The 17,698-nt window shown below is 31.2% G+C and overlaps 1 protein-coding gene across 1 annotated transcript; it reads left to right on the forward strand.

Moving 5' to 3' along the window:
* Positions 1-8,076: 8,076 nt before the first annotated feature.
* Positions 8,077-17,439, forward strand: LOC128187116 (uncharacterized). The gene is made up of 9 exons (XM_052857327.1): positions 8,077-8,194; positions 8,282-8,475; positions 12,112-12,259; positions 12,342-12,479; positions 13,265-13,333; positions 14,362-14,478; positions 14,916-15,266; positions 15,438-15,525; positions 15,906-17,439. The coding sequence occupies exons 1-9, from the start codon at positions 8,143-8,145 to the stop codon at positions 16,309-16,311; spliced, it is 1,563 nt and encodes a 520-aa protein (XP_052713287.1). The 5' UTR covers positions 8,077-8,142; the 3' UTR covers positions 16,312-17,439.
* The last annotated feature ends 259 nt before the right edge of the window (positions 17,440-17,698 follow it).

Raw genomic sequence — 17,698 nt, forward strand, 5'->3', positions numbered from 1 at the left:
ACACCAGGAAGTTAATGCATACGGTTCAATTCGTTTTACTGTAATAGAATCAATGATCATCGCGAATCCCTTATTTCCCATGGTAAACTCTTTAGTCAAACACCAGTCAGCTTGTTACATAAACAAACAGGAGTTACATATACCTCCCCCAACAGAATGATGTAAATGTTTACAATTCACTGTTAATGTATGCATATTTTTTTTCATTTTGTGATAAAGAATCTTTAAAATGTATAAAAAATGAAATAAAAAATGTATAAAAAACTTACTTAAATGTTTCATTTTTTAAACCAGAAAGTCTTATTCAACAATTAGGAAATTTGTGCGACGAACTATTAATTTTATTACAAGAATTATTTTAAGTTGAATCTAGGAGGAAATGAAAGTATTGGCGATCGTCTATTTGATGAAAAGAAAAGTAGATCTCGATATGATTTAAAAATGATGCAATTTCGTTTTAACCAAAGATAAACAGAAGTTGAATTTTAAACGCAGAAAGATTTCAAAGAACCGCAATTGTCATACTTATACATATTTCAACCACCATGTATATCGCAGATTTTGAAATTTGAAATTTGAAAACTACCTTGATATTCTAATTCAAAATTAAAAAAATTGTAATATGTTTTTTTCGTTATCAAATTAAACCTAGAATACAGGATTATTACATAGTTATACATAAAAAAATAGATTTTAAAATATTTTGATTTTAAAAATGCTACACAAAATTTTTATCATGTTTCGAAACATGACTTTGATGTTAAAAAATATGTCATTTTAAATGAATTGTTTTGTATAAAAATTGCTGTATGAAGAAATAAAAACATCTGATTTCAAAGATAAAACTATAGAATTAAACTGTATGTTAAAAATTGTTGTGAATAACTTTGGTGAAGGATTCCACCTTGTCATAGAATTAAGTGAAGAATACTATGGAAATACGAAATATTCACACAATACTAGTTAAGCCGTTATACAATGTAACAGGAAAAGGGAAAATGTTAACAGACATTACCAATCATATAGCCAACTGTTATCTTCTAGCCAACTGCGAACGGAGAGCAAGCGCTAATTGGGAACAAAACATAATACCATGACTTGGAATGAATGTGTCCATTTAAAAAAAATAACAATAACAAAATTTGGTTTATAAACAAAACGGACCTTCTGGATACTTGATCAATTGTTCTCAACTAATTTAATCTATTTGGAGCTCAGTCATCCTTTTATACCAATGCTAAAAATCGCCCTCAAGCAGAATACAGAGTTCAGTAGAATGGCAATTGTGTCTATGCTTGATTTTTTGTATTAGTTAATGATCCATCAATATTAAATTTTCTTACACCTAATAAAACAAAAAATAGACTTTAATAAATTCAATACATGTAACCAATCAATTCAATCAATTCATCATTCACACAGAATTTTGCTCTAGTGATTATTGAAAGTTTATTTAAGGAACTTTTAATACGAACTGTAGAAACGATTATTTATTTATGCAGTGACAGTATAGACCAATAGAAAGCATAATCTTTATCAGCAGTGTTATACATGTTTGCAATGTTTATAGAATTTCATGAAATTCATTTGGATATCAAATTTTCCTTGTTCATCGATAAGAAAGCTGAAACTCTAAAGAATATTGTATTTCACCAGGAATACTATATGCTCATAAATCACCACTTGTTTTGTTTCTACGTTTGTTCTAATTCCTTGCCAAATCATAATGAACAAATATTTTTGCTGCTGAAAACCTCGTTGTTAAAGATGCATAACATAGAGCAAACTGCATAAGAAAAACCAAAACATGGCGAATTAAAAGATGATTGTACCTCACATGTGTACATGGCATCAACAAATACATTCTGTTCATATTTATCATATATTGATCGGAAAGAAAGTCCAGGAAACATGTTTTCTTGAAACATTTGTATTGTCAAAAAATTAAATAGAAATGTATTTTTTCAGAATTTATTGCTACCAATACTTTGAAATACGAAGACAACATCGATGGTCACATAGTATCACCAGGATATCCTATGGAGTATCCCAACAATTCCAACTATACATGGATCATAAGGACCGGAAACTCGTCAGCAAACATAATGTTTAGAATATTTGAAATGGATATCAAAGAAAGCACAGGCCATTCATGTGATGATTATTTAGAGGTAAGGTTAAAAGTGCAGTAAACCTAGAACCAAGAAGGTTTGCAGCTTTACACTAAAACATAAACAAAAAATATGCAGAGTCTATTGCTAGACGTTTCCGTTCGTGGGTTTCAGTTAACAATTGAACATTTGCAGCTTTAAACTTAAAAAAAATGATATGATAATGTAATTAAATGTGCATACATGGATATCTATAAATATACTGCAGGATTATATTATATCAGATAATATGTACTCTCTGTCTCTCTTTTTAAAGAAATATCAAACATTGTTTATAGATAGAAGAAATTGAACCTTGTTGCGTCCGCCTTTTTAAACGATGTGGTCGTTTGGAAAATAAAAATTTATTTGGGCGAGGAAAGGAATTCAGAGTATCGTTCATTTCAGACCAAAGATTGTCAGAAAGAGGATTCAACCTTATCTGGAGAGGTAGCTTTCTTTGATTTCGGAATCCTAAAATCATAAAGTTATAACCATCCATACACCAAACCATTTAAGTATTTCTACCATCATCAAAAGTTTTGCCCAAAACAAAACTGAAAACGCAGACCATTTTGGAAAAAATTAAGAAAACGGACGTCAAAATTACTGCATAGAAAGAAAATATCACAACTCTTTCATTGTATAAAGGTTTCACAAAAGAAAGCAAGTATATTCTATGTCATCTAGGGTTTTAAGAATTACAAGGAAACTTTTAATGTGATATATCTGTAGACATAATATGAAAATTTAAAATGAATTTCTCTATTTCACTGGCACTTTCAAATGGGAATTCTATGTAGTTTACGAGTAGTTCAAAAATTTAACGCGATTAAGGATCATTTTCATATAAAAATAGTACCGATACAAATAAACCTGATTCTAAATCTTTTATATTTTAAGCGGAAGGGGCATATAAAGAATGATTTTCAAAAGACAGTCGTGTAATATTTCAGTCCATTGTAATTATTACAAACATCGACACAAATCAAATTTACGACCCTTTTCATATTAAATTTGCTTGAATAACAATTTCAGAACTGTGTTTTGATATTGTGATTATTCCCTATAAAAATACACGTAGGTTCATGCATATGTTGTTTTACAACATTCATCTGATTTCTGCTGTTTGAAAATGACCCAATGGTACAGATCTATGCTTTTTTTAACGCCTAGTGCAATATCGTACAAATATTAATCTTTAACCACGTCTCTACTGTTGATATTGGAGCTTTCATCAATTGAGGAGAATTGAAGATGAATATCCGGAATTCACATACCATTTGAGTTATAATCATATTTCTGTAAACAATATTACAACGGCAAAAGTATTTAAAAATATTCGCGACCATTGACACTGGCAGCAACGACGATAAACTAGTAAACTAGCGTTCATCTTTTGGTGAAGATACGAAACCTTAGGAAGAAGAAAAGTTTGCATTGAGAGACACACAAATTTTAAAGTAGGTATTTCATGATTTATAGTTTGAAAACTGGTTTTCAATATATCAAACATAACTTCTAACTATTTTGATAAGTCGAGTTCTTGTTTTCTAAAATATGCCATTAGAGGGCTGTGTAGCGACATCTAATGATAAATCTTTCAAAATTAAATCATTAAAAGTCAAAATTCACATCCACTAATGATATACGAAAACACACCGCAAAATAAGTACATTGTTACCTTTGTGATAAAGAAGAGTGTGATTAATGGTCTGTTGTCATTAGAAATTAGGATTGTTTTTACTATTCATGTGGACACTATGCAATTTCTTTTAAATTTTTGAATCATTGTGGTTGTAAGATGGCAATAAATGCAGAAAGTTTTGTCCAAAATGATAAAACTGTTCAGAAAGAAAATTCATGCTTACTATCTAATGTTAATTGGGCTTAATCACAGCATAAAGACAAAACAATTAGAAGGGTTATTGAACTATTAAAGAAAGTTTATCTGCTCTGAAAGACAGGATTGAATTCGGAACCTGCAGATGTTTGTAAATGTTTTAGAGAATCTGTATTTGTATTTACAGAAAAGTGTATTGATTAGAAACTGTTTTGAATAATCAGAATGTCAAACAACTTGTTTTACCAGTCAGTTACAGAGATATCGTTTTCAAGCTCATGGACACCAACTTGGGACATTTTTGCAGAGACAGAACCTCTTATCAGAAAGGGGTTCTGTTGACCTCGTATAGAACAAGCGATATGTGAAAGAATTAAGAACTGTGACAGATGTGTGAAGTTTAAAACTCCTGAAAAACTTTCATCATAACTGGTTTACATCAAATCTTATCAAGCTTTAGATTAAGTATGCATTAATTATTTGTCACTTGAAAGAGCAAAGGTGGTAATAAATATATTTTGGTAATATCAGACCACTTCACTAGGTAAACTCAAGCGTTTCCTACAAGAAACTAAACTGCTAAAACCACTGCTAAAATACTTTCTGAAGATTTTATACTTCTTTAAGGCTTTCCTTTTAGACTTCGCAGTGGCAAATGGCAGGAATATTACCAATCGTGTCATCAGAGAGCTCTGCAAGTTAGCTGGATGCAGCAGTCCCGCACTACTACCTACAATCCAATGGGAAATGGTATGGTCGAGCGATTTAATCAGACACTTGTCTGTATGATCGGTACTTTAGACGATAAACAGAAAGAGGGTTGGACATCCCTCGTAAGTAGCATCATTCATGCGTACAATGCGACCAAACATGATAGCACCGGCTATACACCTTTCTATTTGATGTTTGGTAGACACCCGCTTACTGCTTTTTTCTGCATGTACATCTGTCTCTTTCTCAGTTTGCTGAAAGGAGTATCAAACAATTTATTCACCTTCTTTTTGCTTTTTCAATCATTTTGATTTTATAAAATTTATCAAAGAACAATTAAAAAATATTCCTATATTTAGATTTAAATTATGTGAATTTATGATATGTAAAAACACTCAAAAGTTTACTAAACATAGTGTTTCAACTGTCATACATGTACTAGTATACACTATGCACTGAGGTTCGGCCTATGTGTTATGTGCTACATCGGGAACCATGTTGTGGACTGTATGTAGATGTGTTTGTCCTCCGGGATATTCAGGGTATTACATGTACAAGTACTTTTATCTCTATTTTTACTTATATGTATACTTAAAATATACAGTTTGTACCAGTTTTACGCACCAGTTTTCTAATGTGTATAGAGGTGTATAAATATTTTTCGTTAACTTAAAAAAGTTTGTGTTCAATGAATATCAATATACCAAACTGAAAGGACATGTATGTGAGTGTGTGTGTGTGTGGGGGGGGGGGGGGTAGATTATTTGATTGTGATTAAAACCAATAGAAAAGGAAATAATATTGAAAAATAATAATAAATAAAAATGTATTATATATATCAGATTTAAAAAATAAATATGTTAAAACAAGAAACAGGAAACAACTGATTACAGTTTAATCACCGTAAGATATAATTTTAAGGAGTAAACTTTTATAAGCTGCATAGTCAAAATTGCAAGTGTTCTCTTTAACAAGTTTAAAATGTACTAGATCACCATGCCATCAGTTATTTTGAAACCAGATTCCCATACTGAAGGAAAATGTACAAATGGTAAACATAAATTTGTATTATATGCAAAATATTAATATATTACACAGGTTTAACAGTTTTCATTTGTGTATATTTGTGTATATTTCCTATAAACTATATATATCATAAATATACTTCTGTTTCAAGTTCGCATGGCTTTGGTCATAGTCACTTATTTCATTTTCTCAAATTTTCCATTTTACTCAAGCTGCGCATGCTCGAGTTATTGTTTAGTATAATTCAGTGAAAACAAACTAATAGGATCACAAGAAAGGAATTACAAGAATTTTCCACACCCTTTTGGTTTTTACCTTTAACACACCCACCAACCTTACTTATTAATTTCGATTTTGGAAGAACTTGTTTGCTTTATTATATTTTTGTTCCCCTTTCCCCTCTTCCGGATTTTTTCGTTTTTATATTTTGGGAGAATCTCTCACCCCCTTAAAATAGTATAAAACTGTACTGTTTTATAAATTACTAGTAACATCTATAAGAGTATAAATGTTTTTGCATTGCTATGATTGACACTAATGGAAATATTTGACTTGCATGCTAAAGCTAGTAAATATCTGATAGATTTAAGATATAATTCGTATTTCGCATTCCATTATTTGCAAGATGCAATATGCAATGAAGCCTCAATTAACCAAACGTTTGTGCTATTTTATCTCTTTCATACTAAACAGCAACAAATTAGATTTGTCCTTTGAAATTCATCTACTTTTTATACAAGAAACTGCTATCTAGCCAGGATATATATTAACCACACTATAATATTAGCCATATCTAGCTAAATATATCGTGTCCAAGTGTGAAATGTGCCATTTACGTTATGTTTTCAACACTCTATTTCTAGTCTAATTTCCACAAATGTACTTCCGATCAGTTGACATTCTTTTCCTTTTGTTTTCTTCCTATACTTCCGGTTTTGTCTTAATCTAACAAGAAAATCCCGAGACACTTCATTTAAAATAACTTTTGCGAATATAAATAACACAAATCTACTATGTAAAACTTCCTTGATTTATTAAGTACATTCTTTTTTTGAAATAGAGGGGTAATTTAAATAGGTATTGAACTTGACAGGCGCACAGTTTAATCTACGGAAGACCTACAAAATGCCCTCAACAAAAGACTTCAATTCTATTAAGAAGTGTTATTCATATTTCAGAATTTGTACAAAGCACTGTAACACAATAAATATAGAGAAGTTGACAAAATAAAAAGAAAGCAAAAAAGAGATCGATAAAAAAAAATCCAACAGATTTTCAATTTGATAATAAGAAACCAACAGGAAATACAAATCAAATATAATCATATTTCTTAGTATTTAACATAAATAAATAGAAGGTTTATTTTAAACGGGAAATGATTCCAAGCAACAGCATTTGTCATTCTTAGAGCAGACGATTTTTGACATGTTAAGTAAAATAACATATATTGCTGTTAAATTCAAAATTATTGAAATTAAAATAAGTTTGTGTTCTTGTTATTGTTTAACTCTAAAAGAATGGTCTAGGCTTTAATTAAACTGTGGTACATGGAAATACATATTCAATATTCTGATGTCATGCATATATTGAAAAAGAGAAACGCCAAGGAAAGAAGTCAAATTGTGGAGCAGGTTCACTAGAAATCACGTCCTTCTGGAATATCTACAAAATACTAGTTCGTCAATAGTTCACTAAAACACATGTAAAGGAAACAGTATATCAGACATTGCCGCTAATATGATCTATAGAATAGCATAAACGTTAAATGCTGTGTAAACTTTTAGATGACATCACAATGAAAGCTGCAAGCGCTTATCGTTTGACGATTGCATTATTTTAAACATAAAGACATGGTTATGGAAATAGTTCTGAATAATTTGTTTTTCTCAAACGTGAATTCAAGTAAGAAACAGCAGTGTTAAAAAGTTGACCAGGATATGAACAAATCTTTTGAGAAGCCTTTCGGGCGTCCCAGGATTTGATCACGTGACCAACCAAGTTCATATCCAGGTGAACTTTTTAACCCTCTGATTATTTCGGATACAACATTTTGTTATGAGTATTTTTGTAATCAAACCTGTTGTGTGTGATTTTAGTTTAGTCATGCTAAAAAAAAAATGTAACGTAAAATATTATTATGAAATTGATTAAAATTTATCAATCAATTAGTAACCTAATGGCACACAATAATCTACACACAATTTTTAAAAAAGTTTCTTCTTTTACGGCAAAGATAGAAGAGCAAAATAGAAACCAAAATCTTGATAATGATGTTGTATATATCTGTAGAATCTCTTTATCTTGATCAACATTATTTAACTTACTTTGTTATTTCCTTTATGTTTTTCCTAGAGAAGGAAATTGTTGTTTTAGAGCAATCTGCATCAGAGAGACCAAAACAAGGCGACTAAAATGAACGCAGCTACATTTCTCAAATTGACTGTTGTTTGGATTTTATGTTCTGGTAACACATTTTCTTGTTATACATGTATGTATATTTTATAACAACTGGCTATCTGATGAATTTGACTGTTATACGTGAATTTTTCAGAATTGGTTGCTGTCAATGTTTTGAAATACATAGACGGCATCAGTGGTCAAATAACATCACCGGACTACCCTGGGAACTATCCCAACAATGCTAATTATACATGGATAATAAGGACGGGGAGCCGCTCAGCAAAAGTTACTTTCAGAATTATTGAAATGAATATCGAAAAATGGGAATGTGATGATTATTTAGAGGTAAACTTGAAAATGAAAAATTAAAAAAAAAAAAGAGAATCCTTCAAAAATTTGTTAAAATATCTATGCATGATATTTTGATGTTGTTGCTACATTATAAATGGTCGTTAGCTAGTCGTCAACAAATAATTATACATTGATATAATGAGGTACAAGGAATATTGGGATCGATTTGATCAACCTCTATTTGTTTCATATTCAGTAGAAAAAAGACGACCACTGTCTCGTGATCATGTTATAAACTTTGATATTTACACTAGCAAATGTTTTTCATTACATAACATTTTTGCGCAATCCAATGTTATTCCTGCACAACAGCAGTCTTGTTCTAGATGTTAAGAGGTCAACGTAGCGTATAAATAATCTAGATCACTACTTTTTCTACGTTCTCAAACTAACCGATTTACGCTAAACATACTTAATATTGTATTGAAAATATGATTAAGGCATGAAGAAAAATACTTATCTGTATTTTGTTAAATGAAGTTAAGATCATTCATAATTTTTTTTTTTACAATAAATAGCATTAACTGCGGGGATAAATTATCCTGGCTTAAAATTCACGTAAGACTATGTATATGGATCGACAACCTAGCAAAGCGTTCTTGACAATTACAACCGCAACTTGTCAAAGAAGATAAATCAGTTCATATTTAACTCTCATAAAAAGTATTGATCAAAATGGCAAACGCAATATCACAGACCTTCCGTGTTTAGTCCAATTACGGACAAGTTTTACTCCTTCTGCTTCTCTGTCCGTTTTGTTCCGTGAAAGAAACTAGAATAGCTTGTCTCTAAAATGTCCGATGAGAATCATTATGCTCTTGAATCCCATTCTGCGACAGAATCTTATCTAAAATGCCAAGTAAGTAGACTTTAACTTAGCTTTTAATAGCTTTGTTTTTAAATTTCGAACTGCTCTGTTACTTCGACGGAAAAGCCAGTAATCCGCTAAGAATTAATCTTTTTTTTCAATTTTACAAAACGTAGTAATTTTTCTTTACTGTATCACTTTATTATATTAAAAAAGTGCTGTCTTGTCAAACGTAACATCAGATTTATTTATTGACATAATCGAAAACTTGCAAGATTATTGAAGTATTTTTGTCACGTCACGTTAAGCGGCTTTCTAGGTCATCACAAAAAACGAAGTATGGAGCAATGTTATAGTCCTAATTTGCAACAATTGTAAATAAAAAAAATAAGATATCATTTTTGGATGTATATCGGGGTATAAATATGGGTTGGGAAGTGATCAAATCTTCCATTCAGGCTTTACGGGATTTAATCACGTGACCAATCCGTATTCATATTCCGTCATACATCCAAAAATGAAACCTTTTTTCTTAATAATTAAGCTCACTTTAATAAAAATAAAAAAGTAATAAAAATAAAAAAAATAATAAAATAAAATAAATAAATAGATAAATAAATAATACAATACAATTGCGACATCGACGCTCATAAAATGTAAGTCCGTTATTTACAGCAATTATTTTTAAGCATTACAATTTTTAGTTTATTATAGCAAAACAATTAGAGCCTTTGGGTTTCGGTTTCCACAAGCTTTTAAAACATTTTGTGACGTAATCTTGAGTTATCTAGCGAATCTATAAAATCTCTCATCGTCCTGCAACGACCCTCCAATAAGGTTTGTTTTTTGTTGATGTTCAATAAATTTCCTTTTATTGGATGGCTACGTGTGACACACTGGACTGCTGCAGATTATTGGGTTAACAAACTCACAGAGACACAATAGAAGAGAAAAACACAACTACTGGTTTCTCTCATGAGAATTTATCAGTTTTCACGTCCATACCACGAGAATTGAAATAATTGAAATTTAAAAATCAAAACAGAAGAGAAATTCTATCAAAATCAAAATAATCTATTGCACAATTTTCAGAAACAAAACATAATCTCACTTAGTTTGAAGTTCTAGATTAACGTCTTCCTTCTGTATTCATTTAATGTAAAAGATTTCTAAATCATATAAAACATTTGTAAATCTACGTATTAACATATTTATCCTACAGAACCACATCATCCCCTACCGTTGTTTGTAGAGAAATGACCAATATGAGGGAATTCAGAACTATACTCACCTTTGCGCATGTTTTTTTCATGAAGCAATGAAGACTATTAAAACTAACGAAAAAAACCCCAACACTTTTCGTTTATTTAAACATTTTTCACCGTCTGACAGGAGTTCCTTTATTCAGTATTTATTATATTTACGTACCCAAACGCAAAAGGATCTGTTTTGGCCATATGCTTATTGTTAACTTATCACCTCACTGTAGAAGGTCAAAGTACTAGTAAATGAATAAAGCAAAACGACCATACTGGTACTGTACCAGTTATCGGCTAAGACCAGTTATCGGCTAAACTGAGGGTTCGGGTTTATAGCACGCGACAATCCAAAATTTTTAATTCAGTCGTCTTTTTCGAATAAAGAAAAGTAAGTTTGCTTGAAAACTTTCTTGAATATGTTATAAACATGAGCTTAAACGACCATTGTTTACCGCTGATTTTATATCTTTGCATTTCAGCAGTGGGGGAAGTGACGTAATAAGTTAAAAATAGAATATGACCTCTTTGTGATACGTTATTATATCCCTTTTTTTGATTTGACATATAATATCAATACATATAACATGTATAAACAAAAGGAATTCACAAATTTCCGAGAGATTCGTAACGCAGTTGAACGCCTGATTGCACAATTATGTATTGAATATTCTACGATTTGGTGTATTGCCGTATGATTATAAACGAATAATTTTATGAGTTTTGTTTATAATGTATCATAACCCCGACTACTTAATTACCCCACAAGGGGCATAATTCAAATCACATTTAGCAGAGTATAAAATCAACATGTACAGGGAGTTTGCTATTTTATTATCACAAAGCCGATAACTGGTACAGTACATCGTAAAAACTCGGCAAATTCGGGCCGTGCTAAAAAACACAAAACAAGATGTTATGGGTTCTAAATAATGATATAAACTAACATACTGATAAATAAGGACTTTACTTTTTATAAAGTATGTCAAGTTTTATCCAAAAATATCAAGAAATAAGGACATACGAAAAGAAAACGTTATATTTTAGCCGATAACTGGTACAGTGCCGGTAGAGCTGTACATGTTCATAAGCAATAAAAAGACAATGATTTCAGGTCATTGACTCTATAAAACTGTTTGAATATGTAGCAGACAAACCTACATGCACTTAAAGACACCATATGATCTTGTAAACAAGTTAATTATGATTGGTCAGTGATAAGCGAATAGCATAAACACAGGACAAATATCTTTTACCACACATTGCACCGCCACAATTTTCTGTGTGGTAAAGGTATACTTACACTTTCATTTATACATACCCAATTATCTTTTCTTGTGTAGTATTGTGATGAATAATGTTCAAGTATACCAAACACAACCATAATCATACCTGTATTTCTATCCATGTGTTACAACAAATGAATAAAGCTCAAGATAGTATTTTAAGTACCGTACTCTAATGCATTTACATGTATATAGGTTCTTCACGGGGCTATATAATACTCAGAGGATCTGTAATGTTAATGGACCTCATGTCTTACGAAATGTCATTGATTGCTTGTAGATAGAAGAAATAGAACCTTATTTTCGCCTTTTTAAACGATGTGGTCATTTGGAAAATTACAATCTAACTGGTCGAGGAAAGAAAATCAGAGTATCATTCATATCAGACGAGAGTGTGACAGAAAAAGGATTCAGCCTCACATGGAAAGGTTGTTTTCTTATCTTGTTATCACAAGTCAATATTTTATTGAAAGAAATATGTGACATAGTTCATGGATATTTTTGTTTCAGTAACTCTACCACCAACAAAAGCCTTACCGACGCAGAAAATGTTGGCAACAACAACAAAATACATGGTTAGAACATCTAAGAAAATGGAAGTCAAAACTACTGCATTTCAGCAAACGACCACAACACCTTCATCTCAGGGTGAGTGACTGCAGCACAAATAACAGTTAAATAACTTATAACATTGTCGAATTAGAAGCGTTACAAACAATGTGATCAATACAGATACATATACAAATTCACACGTTCTCATACTGCACAGACTCATCGCAACTAGGTAAACGTCAAAAAGTTAAAAACTGAATCGAAACCGACGTTGTGATGAAATATGTAATTCATTGCAAATGATGAAAATAATGAAAAAGTAACAATATCAAATAGGTAACAAGACTCCGAGGTATATTCACAATAAAAAGTGACCTATCCATATGCTGTATCCGTAAACTTCAGAATTACAATATATGTCAAATTATATACAGCTCATTAATTAACATCAACGAACTAGCACAATTGAATAAGTAAATGCGCAACAATCCCAAACAATACAAATTACAAATGTCATTTATACAAAAACATAATTATTTACATGTTAGAAAGGTATGTAAAGCTGGAGTGGGATGGATGCTAGCTAACAAGAAATTGACAACCAAGATTCGTGTAACATGAAATTCAATTGAACTCGAGGTTTTATGATTGAAAATTATAGGCCGTTTTCACATATACATATACCTGAGAAAACATTCCTGTGTATTTATACCATTGTCATTGCAAACACCTTGCTTTTCACACATCTGTTGTATTGTAATATAAAGAGATGAAAATCTTTCGTGATTTGAAGGATCTTTTAAGAATTTAGTTGGATAGCATTAGATAGCTTTAAAAGTATCATTTATGAGTTTATTTTTTTTATTACTTTTTTATATTAGTTACTAGTACAGTGCTGGCTAAGATTGAATCAACACTTACGTCAACGGGATTAACTACAGCAGGCACAAGTACGTACAAACTTATAACCCCTTAATAAAATATTAAAGTTATTTTCAAGATTTAAAAAATCAATCATGATCCCCTTTTCTATGGTGGCATATCTCTGCCCCTTGTAAGCAAGTAATTTTTCCATCAAATATGTCGACATGCAAGATAAATATGTTGACATGCAAAATAGCTATGTTAACATGCAACATAACTACATTGACCTGCAAGAAAAACAATTAAGAACTGTAAAAAATCACAAACAATCTCAAATATCGCCCACACATGACATGCAAGATACTAAATGCTACTTATTTATGTCGACATGCAACTTAGGTATGTTCTTATGCTTCTTATTTATGTCAACATGCAACTTTGTTATGTTGACATGCGAGATAAATATGTTGACATGCAACTTAATTATGTTCACATGAATATGTTGACATGCTACTAATAAGTAGGATGTTAACATAACTAGGTTGTATGTTGACATATATATGGTGCATGTTAACATAAATAAGTTGCGTTTCAAGATGAATATGTTGCATGTCAACATATTTATCTTGCATGTCGACATAACGAAGTTGCATGTCGACATAAATAAGTAGCATGTAAACATAACTAAGTTGCATGTTGATGTAAATAACTTGCATGTCAACATATTTATCTCGCACGTTAACATAAATTAGTTGCATGTCGACATACATTAGTAACATCTAGCATCTTGGATGTCACATGTGGGCGATATTTGAAATTTTTTGAGATTTTATATGATTCTTATTTGATTGCAATTTTCTTGCATGTCAACATACATGTAGTTATGTTGCATGTTGACATAATTATGTTGCATGTCATCATAATTATCTTGCATGTCGGCATATTTGATAGAAAAATAACTTGAACACAATGGGCAGAGATAGGCCACCATACTTTTCACATGAAATATATATGAGGTAAAATTCAATGTGCATTGAAGCTATACCAATTATGATGAATATCCTCAACGCTTATTGTTTCGTTGTTTTTAATTTTTTCTTAATATTATATGTAGTTAGTAGTACAGTGCAGGCGATGTTTACGTCAGCACCTAGAACAACTGAATACACTACAGATGACTCAACTTCTTTAATTCTGATACCGGAATCACCATCAACTGTGACGAAATCAGGTAGAGCAACTAGCCTAACCATAATTTCTGAGCTACTATCATCTCTCTCTATACAGTATTCAGAAACAAAGTAAACAACGCTTTTAAAACGTTCGCTACCGCTGACACTGTCATCGACGACGAGATCATGTAGTATTGAGTTGACAACATTAGATTTCAATGAAACAACTAAGAATGAAGAAAATCGTACTCGACCTTTCATGATTGAAAATATCAATCATGAGACTGTTTTCACATGAAATTTATTTTATATGAATTGATGCTATGGTTATGGTTAACATCTTGTTTTTCACGCATCTGTTGTTTTGTAATATGAAGAGATAAACTATAAAACCCTCTCTTAATTTGAAGGATATTTTCTAATTGTGTTGAAAACCATTAAATAACTCTTGAAACATCCTAAATGCATAATGTTTTTGGTTTTCTCTTTATGTTAGTCAGTAGTACAACGCAGGATAAGATTACATCAACATCTGGAACAACTGAATCAACTACAGATGACACAAGTACGTACAAATATACATCTCCTACAGCATCTTCAACACTGAAACCAGAGTTCCCATCAACTATGGATAATCAGGGTAGAATAACCAGTCAATCCATTCCCACTAAACTACTAACAACTCTCTCTATAAAGTATTCAGAAACGAAGCGAACAACGCCCAAAACAGGATCGCGACCGCTGACATTGTCATCGACGACGAGATTATCCAATGTTGAGTTGACAACATTAGTTTTTAATGCAACAACAAACAAAGAAGACAAGAATACATTTGATATACAAAAAGGTTAAGTATTATACTCCTGGTTCATACTGTCTTTCCTTCAGCCAAAAAATGATACAAACTGTTCAGGACTAATTCTGGCGTTTCTGTCTTAGTAATAAAAGACAAAATACAGAAAGAGTAAAAATGGTACGTATTTTTAAAAAACGTATTTTATATTGTTTAATGTTGTAGTGTACCTTATCATCGGCTTAGTTGTTGTTGATTTCCTTCTTTTGCTGGTTGTTTGTGTGTGCATTTATAGACGTTGTACTCAAACCAGGTGAGTAATATCATACGATAAATGATGAATATTATAAAATATTGAAATATTTAAAATCTGTAACAAAATACCATCTTAAAGAAAGCTTTTCGGACGAGTATATGGATAAAAATATAGGAACCACGAAAGTTAAGTAACTCAATGGATATCCACATTTTAATACTGTAGAATAAAAAAAACCGAAACAATAATGCCTGCATAGCATAAAGATATGCATTTACGTGAAGATGTGTTTTAGTAATTATGTTGTGATACATGTCCGTAGTCAACAGTCAAGTTATGTTGCTAAGGTGATCAATGTAGATCATGCACTTTCTTTAGTGCACACTATCAAGATATATAATATATTGAACATTTTGTTTTCTTTTTTTTTGATTTAGAGCTCTTCAGAAAAACCTGTGTCAGCAAAAGAGAGATGAAGGAGCACGGGATGTTATCAACAACGCATATTGCATATCAGTTCACGTTTATGACGATATCCCAGTGGATGCTGTGTGTGAATTAGAAACTAGTCCCGAGGAGAACAACGAGGAGGTTGAGGAGCAATCAACATTGTACGATAAATGCTGGAGGAATAAATACGATAAAACACAGTCAGCAATGGACGAATACAACAGAGATACTGAGCACACCTATGGTACCTGTGAGCGATTCTATTTCACTCTGGAGGCTACACACCCACGTTCAATCACTCAGACGGCGACTCCCACAACTACGCAACGAGATTCCACCAACGTTTACCACACATTGAATACTCATTTTATAAATTCAAGCCAACCGAAGTAAAATATCAATATTACAATCTAAATGTATGCAACCGTTTTATCGTCTTGTTTGGATGACATTTTTGAAATGGATTCAACATGTTTTTGCATAACATAAAAAAACTTATAACTTTATCGGTTGAGATAGATATTTACTTATATTTTCGTACTGCAAAATACCTATTGTCATCAAGCTTCTAATGTTTTATTCATAATGAGTGTATGTGTACATGTTTATCTTGTTTTTTGCACGCATCATTTTCGATATATATATATATATATCGTTTACTTTGGCACAGAAGAAGATAGCCTTATAGAGTTTGAGAGAATGTACAATATCAGGAAAAATAAGGCCCCATAATAAAAACGTGCTAAGACAAAATGTTTGGATTCAGTCTCATAAGTCTAGACATCATTTGAGCGATCAATAACTCCTCTCCGTATTACTTCACCTAAGGACCAACACAAGTGTATCATATATACGCCTAGTTTCCCAACTGATGTTCGTTCAATAGAGTGTTATAGAGTATAGTAAACACTAATCCCTTATTTCCAGCGTTAATCATTTCAACCATCCGACTCAACTACAGTAAAATTCATTATTTAGCTAGTGTAAACAAACAGGATTACATCCCTAGAAAAGAAAATGATGTAAATATGAATAATTCACTATTAATATATGTATATTCTTGTTACATGTTTGTTGTTACAAAGAAATGTTACAATTTTAAAAATGAATTTACTAATATAAATAATGCTGCAAAAAAATTATATTTTTTGTTTGAAAAAATTGATCACAATTATTATTTTCGCTTTAAGCACTGTACATAAAAATGATTAATGATTCGTTGCAAGTTGATGACCCATCAAATTTTGGTGTTCCAATATCTTCAACAAACAAAAAATAATTGAAAATGAATCAGAACTTTCATAAATTAAATACATGTAATGCTTAAACTAAATAGCCGTAAAATAATTGATTTTTTTCTTCCAAAATATAGTGAAAATATTTGGACCGACCAGTTTTAAAATGGTCACAATTCAAACACGAAATAATAAATCATTTGTGAATAAAGTAAGTGAAGAGCTAGGATGCAAATAAAGTGGTGAATCCATCAATCCATCCGTCCATCAATCAATCAAACAGAAAAAAAAAATTACTTAAATTCTGTCTGGACTAAAAAGTAATAATTAAGGACTTTTAATACAAAAGTGAAAATGACAATCTAATAACACAGGGAGAGTTTACCTGGACGTTGGGAATAATGTTTGTAGATAGTGTTGTTAAGGTCTTTTTCATAAAATTGTTTTGATTTTTCCCTCTTTGAGTAATAAAAACAAAGGGTCTAAAAAATTGCATTTTAATTGGAATGCTGTATGCTCATTAAAACGCCAATAGTCAACTTCCG

This window comes from Crassostrea angulata, chromosome 6 (assembly GCF_025612915.1).
Source record: "Crassostrea angulata isolate pt1a10 chromosome 6, ASM2561291v2, whole genome shotgun sequence".
NCBI classification, from domain to species: Eukaryota; Metazoa; Mollusca; class Bivalvia; order Ostreida; family Ostreidae; genus Magallana; species Magallana angulata.